The 17,233-nt window shown below is 55.8% G+C and overlaps 2 protein-coding genes across 10 annotated transcripts in view; one reads left to right on the top strand and one right to left on the bottom strand.

Annotated features, from left to right (window-relative positions):
* Positions 1–13,182, top strand: part of DTNBP1 (dystrobrevin binding protein 1) — a 128,652-nt gene extending 115,470 nt beyond the window's left edge. For both annotated transcript variants that reach the window (XM_032341162.1, XM_032341163.1), the window contains exons 8-10: positions 3,403–3,558; positions 11,690–11,833; positions 12,800–13,182. In XM_032341162.1, coding sequence (XP_032197053.1) covers positions 3,403–3,558; positions 11,690–11,833; positions 12,800–13,017 — 518 coding nt within the window. In that variant the 3' untranslated portion in view covers positions 13,018–13,182. The remainder of the gene's footprint in view (positions 1–3,402; positions 3,559–11,689; positions 11,834–12,799) is intronic.
* Positions 13,183–14,098: 916 nt separating this feature from the next.
* Positions 14,099–17,233, bottom strand: part of JARID2 (jumonji and AT-rich interaction domain containing 2) — a 255,628-nt gene continuing 252,493 nt past the window's right edge. For all 8 annotated transcript variants that reach the window (XM_032341156.1, XM_032341153.1, XM_032341154.1 and 5 more), the window contains one exon: positions 14,099–15,668. In XM_032341156.1, coding sequence (XP_032197047.1) covers positions 15,486–15,668 — 183 coding nt within the window. In that variant the 3' untranslated portion in view covers positions 14,099–15,485. The remainder of the gene's footprint in view (positions 15,669–17,233) is intronic.

Below are 17,233 nucleotides of genomic sequence, written 5' to 3'. Positions count from 1 at the left end.
TTCACTGTAAGTTCTGTATATTTTTTGTTGTTAAAAACCACTGCTGGGGGCAGGCACCTGGGTGGCTCAGTTGGTTAGGCCGCTGGTGTGGGCTCAGGTCATGATCCCAGGGTTGTGGGATCGAGCCCCAGATTGGGCTCCTTGCTCAAAAGGGAGCCTGCTTCTCCCTCTCCCTCTGCCTGCCGTTCTCCCTGCTAGTGTTTTCTCTCCCCTGCCCCTGTATCAAATAAATAAATAAAATCTTTAAAGATAAATAAAATCATTGCAGGGGTGCTTGGAGGGGGGGCTCTGTCTCTGGGGCATCCAGCTCTCAGTCTCAGCTCACGTCTTGATCTCGGGGTCGGGAGTTCCACACTGGGCATGGAGCCTGCTTTCTTTTCTTTTCTTTTTTTTTTTTTAAGATTTTATTTATTTATTTGACAGAGATCACAAGTAGGCAGAGAGGCAGGCAGAGAGAGGGGGGAAGCAGGCTCCCTGCTGAGCAGAGAGCCCGATGCAGGACTTGAACCCAGGGTACTGGGATCATGACCTGAGCTGAAGGCAGAGGCTTTAACCCACTGAGCCACCCAGGTGCCCTTGGAGCCTACTTTAAAAAAAAAAAAAAAAAAAAGTCCCTTGATAACACCCTCAGGATTTCTGTTGGTATATAACGGACAGATAACATTGTGTCCGTTTAAGGTGCACATGTTGATTCGAGGCAAGTACACCTCGCAATGTGTTACCGCTGAAGCGTTTGCCAACACCGCCGTCACCTCGCAAAACTCTCATTTCTTTTTTGTGGTGAGAACATTTAGGATCTAGTTTCTTAGCGACTTTGAAGTTTATGATAGAGCGCCGGGGACTGTAAGCACAGTGTCTTCCATGAGCTCTCGTCTAACTACAAGGCTGTGCCCTTTGGCCCACTCTTGCCATTTCCCGCACCACCGGGTCTCTGGTGACCACCGCGCTGCTCTCCCGGCTCTGCGAGTTTGGCCTTTTTAGAGCCACATCTAAGTGGGTTGCAGTATTTGTCTTTCTCTGTCTGACTTGTCCCGGCACAACACCCTCGGGGCCTGTCCATGGTGTCACAAATGGCAGGATTTCCTTCTTCCTTTTGAATGAGCCGTATTCCATTGTATGCGTGTGGACACGCACCCCCCCCATCCATTCATTCATTCTTTTTTTTTTTTTTTTTAAGATTTTATTTATTTATTCATTTGACAGACAGAGATCACAAGTAGGCAGAGAGGCAGGCAGAGAGAGATGGGGAAACAGGCTCCTTGCTGAGCAGGGAGCCCGATGCGGGGCTCCATCCCAGGACCCTGGGATCATGACCTGAGCCGAAGGCAGAGGCTTAACCCACTGAGCCACCCAGGCGCCCCCCCATCCATTCATTCTTGACCCTTGCGTTATCCCCCTGTCTTGGCGACCATGAGTAATGCTTGGGTGTGCCGGTCTTTTCCACACGCCGTTTTCATGTCATGTGGACATGTGGTCCAGAAGGGAGAGCCGGGCCGTAGGGTAGTTCTAGTTTTCACTTGAGTGGGGACCTTCCATACCGTCTCCCGCAGTGGCTGCACGCGCTTGCCTGCCCCCCGGCAGCGCGTGAGGGCGCCCCGTTCTCCGCATCCTCGCCAGCACCTGTCGTCTGGTCTCCTCGGTGGTGGCCGTCTACCTAGCAGATGGGACAGGATCTCTCACTGTGGCTTTGATTTGCATTTCTGGGATGATTAGTAACGTTGGAGCCTCTTTCCGTGTACCTGTTGGTCATCTGTATGTCTTCTTTGGAAAAACGTTTCTTCAGATTCTCTGTCCATTTTTTAAGTGGATTCGTTTTTGTTTTTAAGTTATAGGAATTCTGACTCCCCAAAGGTGGGACCCTCCCCAGAGGAAAACTGTGGGGAATGGTGTCTGTTCCAGTGTTCAGCCCCTCCGTTTCTCGCTCAGCGGTTAGGTCGCCGAAGCGTTCTGTTCCGCCCAACTCCGCCTCTAGCGTCGTGTGTGCCAGCAGGTGGTCGTGTGTGCCAGCAGGTGGTTGTTGCAGAATATTTGTGTGAAGGACATAACCCAAGTTGTCATTCTGTGATCCTTCAGCCAGTCCGATTTGGCCAGGGCTGGACCGACGGGTGTATCTGGAGTATTCCCACGTCGCTGCCTGAGATCGCGGGGCACACTTCGTGGGTGGAAGGAACCGCACAGGCGTCTCCGCGCCCCGTCTGTGGCTCCGCCGTCCAGGCCCCACGCCTCCCAGGCCGACCGCAGGCTGCACTCAGGGAGTCCGGAGAGGAACCCGCTTCCGCACTCCGTCAGGGTGTTGGCGGAGCCACAGCTCCCGCAAGGCCCCTGCTTCCATGCCAGTGGCCCCCGGGGACCACTCTCCATCCCTGGACACCCGCCTGCCCTCCTTGCCGTCTGGCCCCGGCGCTTCTCAGCCAGCCTGGGGTCTGTCTCTGGTCACTTCCCTTTCTCCGGGAACAGTGTCCGGGGATCAGCACAGGCCTGCCTGCAGGGCGGAAGCTGATCGCGGCAGTGAAGTCGGATGCGGTCACCGTCCGGGTTCTGCAGGGTGTGAGCCCCGGGGAGCCGGGGGTCTTGGGGGCTGCCTCATAAAACACAGGGATGCAGGGACTCGTGACCCGTGGCCCGCGGACAGGGTGAGTGATGGTATTCGCCTGACCCGGGTGTCGTCAGCCGTGTCTCCGTGGGGGCACCAAGGGCGGGGAGGCCCCAGAGAGCGTGGACCCGGTGGCCAGTGCCTCTGGGGGTCCTCTTGGTGAGTCACTGCCACCGCTGAGGCTGGTAGGACTCACGGTTGTCATCTGCTCTTCCTGGCTCGGCCTGGACTCAAAGGGCCCCTCAGTCACGACGTTCGTTCCACGTTATGCCGTTGAAGTCGCATGTCATGATGGGGCTCCTGTCTCTGCCCCAAATCCCGATGGACCCCGTGAAGCCCCAGGAGTCTGCCGTCATCGGGCAGGTTGTATGGCTGGTGAGCAGCAAAGCCAAGAGGACCCGTGCCCCCGTGGCTGCGTCCTTGTCCCTCCCCAGTGCTCGCGGGCCCTGCGGCCCGAATCTCACCCGCTGGGCTGTCGCTAGAAGCTTCAGAAGCTGGAGGGCCATGACGCGGAGGCCTCAGGACAGAGGGGCAGGTCCCCCGAGTCAGGTGAAGGGCTCACGGAGAGGCTGGTCTTGGCACATGAGCAGCTGTTCCGTACACAGTGGAGATGTGGCGGGAAGGTCGTTCCAGGACGGGGACAGCACAGGCGAAGGCCCGGGACGGCCCCCAGACTGGGGGAGGGGAGGCTGCCTGCAGCTCCGAGGGGGCACCGGCCTCTCAGCTTGCAGGCTCACGGGGGTCCAGTTTGTTCCCGTTCCCTGTCTCTGTCCCTGCTCAGCCCCTGACGTAGAGTTCTGTTTCCTCAGCCGACCTGGACGCGGAGCACGCGCAGAAGGTTCTGGAGACGGAGCACACCCAGCAAGCGAAGCTGAAGGAGCGGCAGAAGTTTTTCGAGGAGGCCTTCCAGCAGGACATGGAGCAGTACCTGTCCACGGGTTACCTGCAGATAGCGGAGAGGAGAGGCAAGTGGGGGGTCGCGGGCAGCGGGGCCTCCCTGGGAGCACGGAGACGGCCTCACGCTGCTGTCCCTGTCCCCCGGGCGGGCGCGGGGTAAAGTCCCCAGGGGTCTGTTCCGGTGTGAGTCCCCAAAACTCAGGGCGGCGCGTCGTGCCACATGTCTTGTGGTTGTGTGTCTTCTGGTAGTTCCTGGCTTTAGCTGGAGATACTCAGAAACCATAAAATGTGTTTTTTAAAAAGTAAAAAAGACAACCATTACCCCTAATTCTACAGCACAGAAGAATCTCTGTTAACTGTGTTCGGGTGGTTGTTTCCAGGCTGCGTACGTAGCTGCTGTTACACCGTGCGTGTGTCTGCTTTTACCTCAGCATCGCACGCAATCGTTCCCCGTGTTTTCAAAAATTCTCCAAAAGGACGCGCGTCCAAAGCGGCGTCTTCGCCGTCAGGAAGTGTGCTGTGCCGCGTCTAACCCGTCCCCAGCTGCACGCGTAGATTCTTTCCCTGTATACGTGTTACGTGAGGTACATCGAGATGCATGAATGTTTATGCTTGTCTGCATCTCGATGGTTCCTCGGCAACCAGCGGGGCAGGGGAGGCATCAGGGCCGGGGTCCCTCAACCCACCTCTAAGACCTGGGGGCCTCAGAGGAGTGCGGCCAAGGCCGCCCCTGCTCACCTGCCTCCTGGCACCTCCTGGCACCCCAGAGACGCCCCCCCCCCAATCTGTCCATCCTCAGCCTCCATTCTCTCCCCGGGTCTCCCCGGGCTCCCCCGTCCCTCACCACACCCCCGACATAACTCTGTGACCTCACTCTGTTCTCCCCTCTTTCGGGCATGTGCCCAGCCCCGTGCCCTGCCCAGGAGAGGCTAAAGAAACCAGAAGTAAGGAAGGGAAATACTGTAGAGAAAACAGATGAAAAGTCGTATCTGAGCGCGTCGGAGTGCGCTGAAGGCCGCGTCATGTGGCCGGTCGTGTGGGTCGGACAGATTGGACGGTGAGTGTCTGTCTCTCTGGAGGTGGCCCTTGCCTGTTGTAGGCCACGGAGCTGACACGTCTTTGTCTAGGAAAGTCAGGCAGCCCGTCTCCTCCAAATACACTCGCTGTTCACTTGCTCCGGTGCTTGGCGCTGGGAGTGAGCGGCCCCCATGGGGTGCAGGGGTTTGGGTCCTGTCGTGGGCTGGGGTGACAAGGAGGCCATCTTAGCGTGAGCCCGTGACAGACCCCCACACGCAGCCGCCTTAATCTGTGGGCGCTTACTTCCCACAGTTCTGGAGGCTCAGGTCCAAGGTCAAAGCACTGGCAGACTCGGTTCCCAGGGACCAAGCCCTCTTCCTGGCTCGCATCTCACCGCACCCCCACGTGGCAGTCAGAGCCCCCCCCCTCGGGCGTGTCTTTTCAGAGGGAGCTGATCGCCTGAGGGGGGGGCCAGCCCTCCCCACCCCCACCGCATCTAAGCCTATTCGCCTCCCAAAGGCCCCCGCAGCAGACACCGGCGCGGTGGGGGTTAGGGCTACGACATAGGAATTTGGGGGCTACAAACAGGCCATAACAGACATGCACGTCCTCACGGACATGACCTGCGGATTCGAGCATCACCAGCCGCCCCTGTACCGGGAGGGCCTGCGGGAGGTGGGACTACGAAGGGAACAGCGAGCTCTACAGTCGGTTGGGCTCTGCAGACCTTACAAGGCCCTGGGCGCTCGGCACATTTATAGGCCCAGAGGAGCAGAGAGCAGAATAAGTGCCTCTTACGGGGGGAGCCCGGAGCGCTTGCCTGGAGCGCGCGCCGAGCGGGCCGGTGTGGTGGAAGCAGCACAGGTTCAGAAGCCCCTCCTCCTGTTGATGGTGAGCCCCTGGGGACAGGGACCCTCTGGGCGGCACAGTGACTCATTCAGCACTTGTTGAACAGACGTCAGTTAAAAAATAAGGAGTTCAATTTGTGTGGTTTTGGACACCTAAAAAAGAGCCTTCTTCAAATTCCAAAGAAGTGTTGGGCTCATTTTTATAAGGTTAAAAAAAAAAAAAAAATGGAGTCGGGCACATGTTGCCAATTTGTGTGGTTTTGAAAGCACTGACCAAGAAAATTGGAAGATTTGGGCTTTTTCGCTTTCTGCTGCAGCCAGAGCCGGAAGGACGTTCACAGATAACAGGCATCTCTGCCCGGCTGTCCCTTGGGCTTCCCAGCCCGGCGGGTCCCACGCGCCTGTGTCCTGGAGCGGTCGTCTCCAGGGATGAACGTGAGCCGGTTTCGTGTGGGAGAATCGGTCAAGATGATGAAATGTCCATAGTGAACGTGGTATTTCGGACTCCTTCGGCAACATCAGAAATAGCAGTCTGAATTCTTCACGTTTTCCAAAGCATCAGTTTTTAATGAAGACAAAGGCATGGGAAGTTTTTCTTTGTTTGTTTGTTTTAAAGATTTTGTTTATTTATTCTATAGACAGAGATCACAGGTAGGCAGAGAGGCAGGCAGAGAGAGAGGAGGAAGCAGGCTCCCTGCTGAGCAGAGAGCCCGATGCGGGGCTCGATCCCAGGACCCTTTGATTATGACCTGAGCCAGAGGCAGAGGCTTTAACCCACTGAGCCACCCAGGTGCCCCAGGCATGGGAAGTTTTACCCAGAAAAGTGTCCGTGTAAAGGGCCACCCTGGGTCAGAGTGAGGCTGGAGAACCCACAGAGGTGGAGTGCCACGACGGCAGCAAGGGGACCTGGGAGCCACCTGAGTGTGGTCAGGGCGCGGGAGCAGGGGTGGTCTGGACCGGCTTCTGGCATCTTTATCGCCGCTATGTTGAGGATGCAGCTGGTGGCCAGTAGCCCCGCTTGCAGGCGCCCTGCTCTGTATGTGCGTCCTCGCAGTGGATTCGGGCTCCCGGGGGGTCTCCCGGAACTCAGCACAATCGAATCCTGGAGCCAGGGGTGCCCCCCTGTGCCCTGAGACGCTCTGACTCAGCCCGCGGATGTCCAGGATGGACCCAGTGCTTGGGAAAGAGGAGGAGGGGGTGTGTGGGCTGGTGGTAAGATTAGCAACGTTAGAGAAGAGAGAACAGATAAAAATGCACCAAACTAAAATTCCTCTCGTGTCCCCCTAGGGTACCATCTTGATTGGAGGAGTCTCTCAAAGCACAATCACCAGCTTATGCGTTTATCTCCTCATGAGGGTTTTATTTAGAACTTGGACATTTACCATGATCCATTATGGGCTCTCACTGAATTAGGAAGTATTTTAAATATCCAGAAAAGAACTGAAAATGTCCCATACTCCTGTTTTCCAGATTTAACATTTTAATACTTTGCCACGTTTAGTTCAGATATTTTTTTTAAATGTTATGAAATATTCCAAACATACCCAGAGGTATAAGGAATGACGTAAACCCCCATGTGCTACGCGCCCAGCTCGAGTACGAACGCAGCACCTCCCCTGCGAAGGCCCTGCCCGAGGGCTCCACCTGGCCCCTCCGCCACCAGCCTTCCCCGCTCACTGTCCACACCGGCCCGTTCAGCCTCGATTGTTCCTTTTCGCTCTCACATCATTTCCGGATCTACTGAATGAATATGCAGAACTGTCCGTGGTGTGGTGGGTTTTCCTTGTTTCAGGTGCTCTCGAAGGTTTTAAAAACCCCACTGTTAAGGACATTCTCGTGCGTCCTGGCCCACGGGACGAGAGTCCCGGCCTCCCGGTCACCTGATCTGGTAGGTCGGGGACGGGGCCTGAGAATTCGTGTTTCTGACCAGCTCTGGGGTGAGGGGATGCGAGAGCCTGCTGACCCCGGGGCCCCCACTTTGAGAACCGCTTCCTTAGGCCGTACGAGGAGGATCGTGGTTACAGGGTCATTTGATGTGCTTACACTTGTTTTTCCCGGATTCGGTCAGTGCCCTGCCCAAACCCGTACGTCCGTTCCCAGCGGACCTGGCTGTGTGCACACCTGCCACTCATCTTTGTCCGCACCGGCTAGAGCGAGATTGAAATTTTTGCCAGTGTGTATGAAATGACCTCTAATTTGGGTTTTAATTTGCATTTCCTTGATGGTCCATGGTCTTATGCCCCTGGAATTGGCTTTTGCTGGTGATGACCTGAGGCAGTCACCTTCCCCTGACCCGAGGCTTAGCGATCCTAGAGTGGCCTTTAAATAAAGGCTCATTTAGCAATTTAGCGCTTTGTCCATTTTACCGCGACGGTTTGTCCTGTTGTGTCTGGCGCAGGAGCTCCTCGCCTGCAACGCACTAGCGGAGCTGGGCCGGCGGCGGGAGCTGCAGGCACATCCCACCGCGTGCCGGTCGCAGCGCTCCGTGCCGTCCCTGTCGCGCTTGGCCCTGCGGTCTGTGCCGGCTGGTCTTTCCGAGGGTGGCGCGGGAAGGGCCCGTTCTGGTGCCTGGGCCAGGGCCACCGCCGCCGCTGGGCGTCATGTCCTCGCCCAGTCCCCACCCGTACTCCCGCGGGGCTCGCCCAAGACCGCAGCGCTGCCAGCCGCGTCCTGCAGGAGCACCGGCTCTCCGGCTCTCATGGGGTGGGCGGGGGCGCAGACGGAGGGCAGCTAGCGGACAGACGGATGCCTGCAGCTAGCAGACAGACAGACGCCTGCAGCCGGCCGGCAGATCCCACGGCCCGCCACAGGGTTGGGGCCTCAGCTGGGGAGCGCCGTCCTCCACCGAGCCCTCTGCACCCCTGCGCGCCTTGGTGCGCTCTTGCCGCTGTGCGGTCGCCGGGGCTCATCTGGGCGCTTCTGGCTCTTGGTGCCGCGGTAGAAACGTGAGCGTCCGAGTCCCAAGGCCCGGGAAAAGGCCCGGACAGACGTGGGCCGCCCGAGTTCAGTTCCTACACGGAGGGAGCAGCACCGCGCCCCGCGGCTGTCCTCACTCCTCTGTCCCCAGCCTGGGGGGCGTGTGGGTTGCGCCAGGCCTCTCTCTGCAGGAAGAGCTCCCCGTTCTTCCCCTTTGATAGAGGTTTCCGGTTTCTTACTAATTTTAGCGCATTTTCCATGGCACCCATCCAGCTCGTCTCAAGCACGTTTGCACCGCGAGGTCCGCGGAGCACGTCCGTCTTTAGCATCTGGGACGAGCTTTGCTCCGGCCGCTCTCACACTGCTCACTTGTACCCTGGACCCCTTCGTTTGGAGTCTTACCCGGAACACGTTTCCAAGTGTTTTCTCAAAGACCCAACTTTTCGTTTTGTTGTTTTCTATGGAATATTTCATGAAGTTCTCTTCCCCAGCGCTGGGATTTTCAGGTGGTGGTTCTTTGGGTTTTGGTCTATTTTAAGTTGACCATTTGGGCTGAGTTTTCAAGATTCTTGTCTGAATAAGGCAGTTGAAGCTATGAACATTTCAGGAGGTTAAAGTCCACCACTTTTAACAGAATTCTACAAGTTTTGGCAAGTAACGGTTTCTTCCTGGGTTTTTCAGATATTCCATTACAGTTTGACTTGCGAGCTGTTCAGAAGTGGCTTTAAATAATGCGTGAATGTGTTTCTAGTTACCGTTTGTTACTGATTTCTACTAAACTTCACTATGGTTGTCAGAGAATGGGATTTTTTTTTTTTTTAAGAATTTATTTATTTGACAGAGAGGTCACAAGTAGGCAGAGAGGCAGGCAGAGAGAGAGAGAGGAGAAAGCAGGCTCCCTGCTGACAGAGCCCAACGTGGGGCTCGATCCCAGGACCCTGAGATCATGACCTGAGCCGAAGGCAGAAGCTTTAACCCACTGAGCCCCCCAGGCGCCCTGGGATTTTTTTTAATTCAAGACTTAGAGTTTGTCTTCGTGTTTCCTGTGTACTTGAGAGCAAGATTCTAACAAGTTTGTAAGTAGGGCTGTTGAAATATTGCCCATCACTAAATTTTATACCATTTGGTTATGTAATTACCAAAGAGGTATACTGAGCCCTCCTCCCCCTCAGGATTATGATTTCTTAGATCTTCCTTGTCTGCCATTCTTCAAATGTAACCAGAATTGTATTGTCACACACAGTTTGGACTTGTCCTTGCAAACTGAACCTTTATTAAGTACTACACTTTACCCCAGTATTTTTGCTTTCCCTTAAAGTCTGTTTTATTTACTAAAATTACTGTGTCAGCTTTCTTCAAGTTAATCATTTAATTACTTTCCATTTTTCCTAAGCTTTTCGTGTTTTTTTAATGTCCTTGTGTTTCAGGAGTGTCTCCTATGAATGAAACATAGGTAGATTTTTATGACTTTAGTTCAGTCTTATAACCTGTTACAACCAGCAAATCTGATTCATTTGCCTTTACTGGGATAACTGGCAGAGGTGGATTCGTTACCATCTTTCTTGTGCTGTTTCAGTGCTTGTTAATCCGGTTTTTCTCTAAGTCCTACTCCCGCCCTCTTCAGGAGGGTGGGACAGACAGGAAAGGGAGCTTCTGGACCTTTCAGAACTGTGCCAAAGCAAGGCCAGTAGCCAGAAAGGCAAGCGGACAGGCCTCCATACCGTAAAGGAGAACCTGCCTGGTCTCCACCTTCTGACAGCCTAGCGGCCGCCGAAGAAGACCCCTAGGGCCCCCATCTGACCAGTGGGCACAGTGCCCCTGACCAGCCGGGCTGTGGTACAGCACGGGGACTGCGTGGTCTTGTCCACAGTCCACGTGGCTTTGGATATTGCCACTTTGCAGGGAATGGGAGAGGGTCATTTAAGCTCGAGTAAGCTCCGACACACTTAGGGTCAGAAACGATGTGCTCTTTCTTGGAATCTCACACTGACCATTGACGACGCTGTGCTTCAAGATGCTCTGGTCCCCTCCCCCCGGAGCAGGGCCTCCCACCCCACAGGCTCCCCACACACCCCGCGTGGCTCCTGTCACCTGTGACCAGCTTCCTGGTTGTCTGCGGCCTCGCACGCCGAGACGCTTCCCGAAACAGGCTTCCTCGTGGCCCGGGCCGGCCTTCCGCAGCCCCTCGGCCCCGCGTGCCAGTTCGCGGGCAAGCGTTGTCTGATGGAGCTCGTATGTGATCCTTGCTCTTAAACGCCATTCACTGTTCTAGAATTTTAGAGAGGACGTTCGTCTCACCTTTCCTAACTTCTTATTCCGCAGTTTCCCGGCTTCTGTTGTTGAGAAGCGGTCAGCCTGGTTATGGCCACTCTTGCCCCATCTCCCCTTCCTTCTGACGTCCCCCAGCTGCCCTGCCGCCGACAGGGGCTGTTCCTTTTATCTGTCTCCCACGGGGGAGATCCTGCCCCCTTGGTCTGGGAGGTCAGATCTTCCAGCAGGTGAACTCCTCACCCCGTGGGCCACACTGCTCCCCACCGTCCCTGGGCTTTGGAGCCATGACGCGCCGGGCCTGTGCGTTTCCCCGGCTCCGGAGCCCGTTCGGTCTAGCGCGCGCTTGCGGACTGTCGGGCCGTCACTCCCCTTCCATTTAGCTCCTGCCCAGAGTTCTCCATTCCGGTGACAGATGTTCCTATCTGCAAGTTACTTGGCTTTTCTCAAATGTTTGTCTAATAAGCCCTTGTTTTTTGATTGAAGTTCATTAAAGTCCCTGTTCATTACAAATGAAACAGGAGGGGGTGTTCCCCGCGCACGTCTGCCAGCCCTGCTCGCGAGCGCTGGCTCCTTGGTGCCCCGGAGAGTGGGGCGGAGGCTGCGTCCACATCCAGAAGTAACTTGTGTCTGCCGGACGCTGTCACGCCCGGCATGGGGACACCACAGGGCTTGCAGTTTTCTGGGCCACAGAGGTAGTGGGCCCGGGGCTCCGGAGCAGGGGCAGCCGTCCCCCAGGGGCCCAGGGCCGACTGGACTTCCCTCTCTCTGTGCTTTCACTGCGGGGAGCTCGTGGGCCCCGCTCACCAGCCCGCAGCTGCCCAAACCTTGTCTGCGGTTCAGAGCAAAGACTCAAGAGAGGTCACCAGGGCAAGGACAGCTTCAGCAGGGATTATCAAGTTCAGGGTCGTCTGCAGGGAGGAGGGCTCTTTGAAACTGGGGCGGCTGCCGGAGGGATCCAAAGTCACCAAGGCTGGTCCGGGAGGCAGTCACAGTGCCTGACTGGGAGTGGTCCTTGCTGTGATGTAGAAGGTTCGAGTGGCAGATACCTCACACCTTGCGAACGCTAGCCTTTGCATTTGAAGCTCACCTTTTAGTGGGTTATGCACCACTGGAAGCGTCACTTCCTCTCGCGCCCTTCTCTTCCCAGAGCCCATGGGCAGCATGTCGTCCATGGAAGTGAACATCGACGTGTTGGAGCAGATGGATCTGATGGACATATCTGACCAGGAGGCCTTGGACGTCTTCTTGAACTCCGGGGGCGAAGACAACGCGGTGCTGTCTCCGGTCTCAGGTGGGCGAGACCACCGTGCACAGATGGTCACACTCACACACCCTCTCCCTCCGGAGGGAAACCCTCGGAGGACAGTGATCAGACCGTGCCAGTCCCTGAGCGCTCCCTGTGGGGCCTGCCGGCTGCCCGGTCTCCCACTTCTCCCTGTGTTTGGGGCCCCCTCAGGGGCCGTTCCACTGCACCAGGGCTCAGAGGGCCGCTGGAGTCGGGCTGTCTGGCCTGGACAGGAGATGGGGGCTCCCTGTGGGCACGTGTGCCCCACGCACTGCTGTCCCCAAACTGCGAGTCACGGAAGGTCAGCAGCTGATTTTCCGAGGCCCCGGCCCTGTCCCCGGGCTCAGGGAGACAGTCCGTCCGGACGGGGCGGGGTCTGTTTGCACTTGGGCGCTGGTAAGCCAAGGCCTGTCCTTCCAGCAGCGGACTGTGGCCTCCGGCTCGGGCCGCCGTACCACAGGGCCCCCTTCCTCCCCATCCGCTGCTGCCGCCTCGGACTTCTGCACAAGGCAGCGCCCTCCCCCTTCCTGTTGTCCCCGGGGCACCGAGGCCTGTCCCCAACGGGACGCTGGGAACGGCAGGAGGGCTGGCCCCTTTCCCGGGGACTCGACCATCTGTTCGTGACTTGGACTCCTTTAATTAAGACCTTCTTGTTAGTTTCCACGAATCGGGAGAACTGCTGAAAGATGAGGGAGTTTTTCTCGTATTAGCCTTGTTCCTACTGAATTACTCCCAAGGATGTGGAGGGATCGGGCTCATGGAGGGGACACGGGATGCTCCTCCAAGACATGCATCCTGTGCGGTTAGCACCATGTTTTCCTGGACTTGGTAGAAAGGCCCGGCTCAGGGCCCCTGGTGCCACCAGCTCCCAGCCCCCTCGGCAGGCTGGCTCTGCGGCCCCGGGGTCCCCGGAACTGTCCCCGCTGTGCTGTCAGTTGCCGTACGTCATGGCAGATTTCCTCCACTCCGCAGGGCCCGCACCGGGGATCGGGCAGCACGAGACCAGTCTTCCGGCTCCAACTCCTGCCGACTCACAAGCCACGCAGCCTCCCTCGCCGTCTCTCCGCACCGAGCTGGCCGCCCCGGCCCCCGGCGACGGTGGTGAGTCCCCCATTGTCCAGTCTGATGAGGAGGTAGTGGAGGTGGACACTGCTCTCGTCACTTTACACACGGACGACAGCGACTCCTAGGTCAGCGCGCTCCCACAGTGTGACCAGGGAGACGCGGCCGTGTGCGGATCCTCACTGTGAAGGCAGGTGGTTTAATGGAGGCTTTTGGCTTGTTACACGGTTGCCGATGATGTGAGAGGAACGGACTGTAAGAACAGCTGACAATAAAGTTTGTGCAGAAGGGCTTCCCGCTAGATCCGTCCTTCGGGCCTTCAGTGCAGGGAGGGCAGCTGGGGGCCCCGTGGGCCACGGAGGAGCCCGTGTCAGACAGGACTGGGCTGGGAGCGCACGTCCCCGCCTCGGCTCAGCGCGGGGCAGGAAGCCCTCTTGGAGGTATACTCCGCTTCCTCCAGACTCCGGCCGCAGTCAGCTTGGGTTTTCATGTGTGGATACAAGGTCACGGGCACCAGCTGCCCCTCCTTTAGTAGGAGCCCACACACCTGGGCCTGGAGGAGGAGGAGCCATAACCCCAGGGACTCCTCTGGTCTTGTTCCTGGCATGAAGCTTCTAGCCCAGCACCTCGTGAGAGCACGGCCCGGCCGGCTGTCACGCCATGTCCCGCAGCCCCCAGCAGCCCACGAGGGAGCGGGGAACGAGGTGTCGCCGCCTCCACTCCCTGGCTGGGGGTTGGCGGGGTGTCAGCCGTCGGCCCGGTTACTGGAAAGAAAGAGCTCGTTTCAGTCCCCCATCTTCCACAAGACAGACAAATATCCAAAAAACTTCATTTTTATTATTAAACCTTGTAGTACAAACCTGAAAAGTAAACAAAAAACTGGCAATAAACAACATGAAGTCCTCCCTCCCGCGGGAGGGGTGCAGAGCAGCGCTAATAAATTAAATGTCAAACTGTAAGCCATAGGCAGAAGTTTACTGTCAAAAAGAGGGAAAGTACACAGCAAGGCCATAAAAACCGGACAACCACATTGGAAAACACTTGACTCTGTTTATGTAATTGTTAAATATTCCAAAAACAGTTCAGTCTTCCGCAACAACAACCGACAAAGTATCACAGGACGCTCCGGACAGTCCCACCGGCCAAGCTCAGTGCAGCGGGGGCAGCTGCGGGCTCGCTGGATCCAATCACGAAACAAAGAACAGCTTGTGAAAACAGTTCCCTTTTTTATTCCACACATACTGTACACACAACCGGAGAAGGGCAACAGCTACTCCATTATTATTTTGTTGTTGTTGTTCAGTGATGTAAGCAGCACTTATAAATGTTACAAGAAAAACCCTGTAAGCATCCAATCCACCCGATGAAGAAACGGAAACGTAAGGCTTTTCTTCATCTTGTCTTCGCGCCCTCCCCACCCCCCACCGAGAAAAAGGCTCAAGTATTTAAAACAATTTACAGGCGTATGTACAAAAGGGTTGGGGTTCTTTTTTTTTTTTCTTTTTTTCTTTTTGTTACAACATGGAGAGAAAAAATAGACAAGGTGAGCGCAAATGCATTTTCACATTCAAACAGAACTGCAGACCTCCTAGTGGCTCTAAGTGTGACCGTCAACGAACCGAACCGAAGGAAAGATTAATGCTGACGTGGGAAGGTGGGACCAGGCGGTGAGATGGAGACGGAATGTGAGAGAGATTGCACATCTAGGACAAAGAAGCACTTCACGGCTTCGCTCACTTTTTTTTTCTTTTTTTTTTTTTTTTCTTAAGGATGCTATTGAAGGGTTTTTGATAAAGTAGCCAACAGCACCAAAAAATAACAGAATGGATTTCCTAATGAAATCAGGCACAGGTGTCCCTCCCGTGACCCTCCAAGGCAGGCGGTCGTCGTCCCCCTCCTCTTCCACAAACAGGTGCATAGTGATGTGCTGGTAAAGAGAACCTCGGCGCGCCTCTCCCGTGTTTTGCCTCGGGTTAGGGAACTACGTCCGCCTTCAGCTGCCGTGACCGCCCCAAGACACAAAATGGGGGTTCTCCGGTTTTAAAAATTACAAACTCGTTTTGCACATGACAGAAGAAAAAGACAGCCAAAGTAAAGCCATTTCTTTTCAAGTTTTGTGTTTGTGTTTGTGTGTGTGCGTGTGTGTCTCCTATCCCTTTTCCTCTCTAGAAAAATCTGCTCACATGACTGATAGTTTTAAAATTTGTTCTCCAAACTTCACCCTCTTCAAAATGGGTTAAAAAGCCTTTTTTCCCCAAGTTACCGAAGAAAACAACAAAACAAAACAAAACAAAAAAACAAAAAACGAAAAGGCTTTTTCAGCCACAGGGGCGATACAAATTAATACAGCCCCTCAAGGGTTTTTAAAACAGTGAATATACGGCAGTTTCAAAAATCTAACTGCAGTATCTAGGTATTCTAAGTACAAAAAAAAGTTCAACAGTTTAATGCTAAAACAAAATTAGTTCTCTAAAACCAGAAGAAAATCTTCTTTAGAGCTAGTGCAAAGACAGCTTGTATCCTACAGCAAGTACTCCAAACTAGAATATAATAATTACAAAAAAATATATATCAGTCGACACGGGTGTTGGCATCTTCACGACGAGCTCGAAGCACTTTTGGATGAACTGGAGGATGACAGCCGGGATGGCGGCACGTCCACGGTCGCTCTCTTGCGGGGCCCTCTTTTTGGTGTAGGTTTGCTGAGACAGTTCTCAATGCTGCCGTTCTTACCAGACACTTTGCCACAGATCTGATTGACCAGACTGATGATCTGTTCCTGTTTTGGGTCGAAAGGGAGAGAGAATTAAGAAACCAGAAGAGCACTGGCCCAGAGCCACCCAGGGACGCTTAGCACAGAGGCGCCATCACGTGGGCCGGCAGAGCCCTTCCGGGCAGCCATGGCCTGAGACCCAGTGAGAACAAGGCTCCAGCAGAGTGAGGCCCCTCCCTGGCAGCTGGAGTAGAAGGCTTCCCTGGCCACAGCCAGGAGGGGGACAGCTGCCTTGCGAGAGCCGCCCCGACAGTAGGGCGCTGTCTGAGCCCGGCACTGCCTGCACTGGGCATCTGGGAGGAAGCCCCGGGGCTGGGGGTCTGTCTACTTGCTGCCACACGGTGACAAGTGCCTAAAACTGTTGGCTCCACCCATGACACGCGAGCCTCCCTTCACCAGGGCGTGCACACACATGCACCTGTCTGCTTGTAAATGTGCCAGTACTCCCTCCTCGGCGAGGGGGAGCCTGTTCACTCAGCCGCTGACATCAGGAACGTGTGGGTGACAGCCACACGACTGACCCATCCAGTTTTACAAGAGACTGTGGGCCAAAATATATGAAAACGGCATGCGGCCTGACCTTCGTGTCAAAAGGACCTGCTCTGGACCAGGGAAGGAGGGAACCGTATGGACACCCGGACGAGAGAGGCCCTTCCTTTATGCAAAGGCCTGGGGGTCAGCGAGTCCCAGGCTGGCCCTCCGCACCAGGAGGCAAGCTCTCATCACAGGGGTGGAAGGTGTTACAGGTGAAGTGAAAACTGTCTGGAAAGAAAGGGAAAAGCACCCTGAAAGGAGCAAGGCCGCCCACTTAATCAAAGGGCCATCTCCGGCCATTCTTTAAACCATTTACAGCAAACCTAATCGAGGGTAAATAGAGGAACTTCTTTAAAACCTGGTTCCAAGCGGCCGAAGCTGCCTGGGCAGCATGGGGCCGGGCAGCGCCCTCTCTGCATCGGCCTGTGCACCCGCAGACCGCTGCCAGGAAAGCCCGGCGGCTCCCCTCTGGCGGCCTGGACACAGCCTTGGGACCTGCAGTTGGCCTCACAAGCCACTTCTGAAACACAACCCAGAGTGAGCAACTCCCCAGGTAACCCCCCCCCAAACACGCACACATACACATTCAGTTCAACCTGCGAAGGAACAGGAAATCCTAAGAAGGAAAATTCAGATTTTCATTTACTGAGACCACTGACAAAGGAGGCGGCTTCAAATAACCGTTCTCCCGCATCGAAACCAACGATGAAGCTTCAGAGGGACCCGACCCGTGACTCTCAGTCCAGTATTCTGGTCACACACAACCCCTAGCTACACATAGGCCGGTGGCGGGGATGCCCCCTAGTGCCAGCGGCCGCGCTCTGCACGCCAGCCCGCTGCTAGCCCGGGCACAGAGCCCAGCAGTCACCGCCGAAGCGCAGCAGGGACAGCCAGGGACCCACAAGACCCACATCTGTGCTCAGCTTTTCAGTCTCCCTTACCCAAAGGTTCTCCCCTCTGACCCACAGCCTGAGCCCTGAGGAGTCCTGCCTGGGGCTCAGACCTGAGCTGCCAGAAGGCCCGACCGCCAGGGCAGC

The sequence above is a fragment of the Mustela erminea genome, chromosome 4, assembly GCF_009829155.1.
Source record: "Mustela erminea isolate mMusErm1 chromosome 4, mMusErm1.Pri, whole genome shotgun sequence".
In the NCBI taxonomy this organism is placed as follows: Eukaryota; Metazoa; Chordata; class Mammalia; order Carnivora; family Mustelidae; genus Mustela; species Mustela erminea.
Note: the sequence above shows the minus strand (reverse complement) of the source record. Positions and strands in the feature narration are given on the sequence as shown.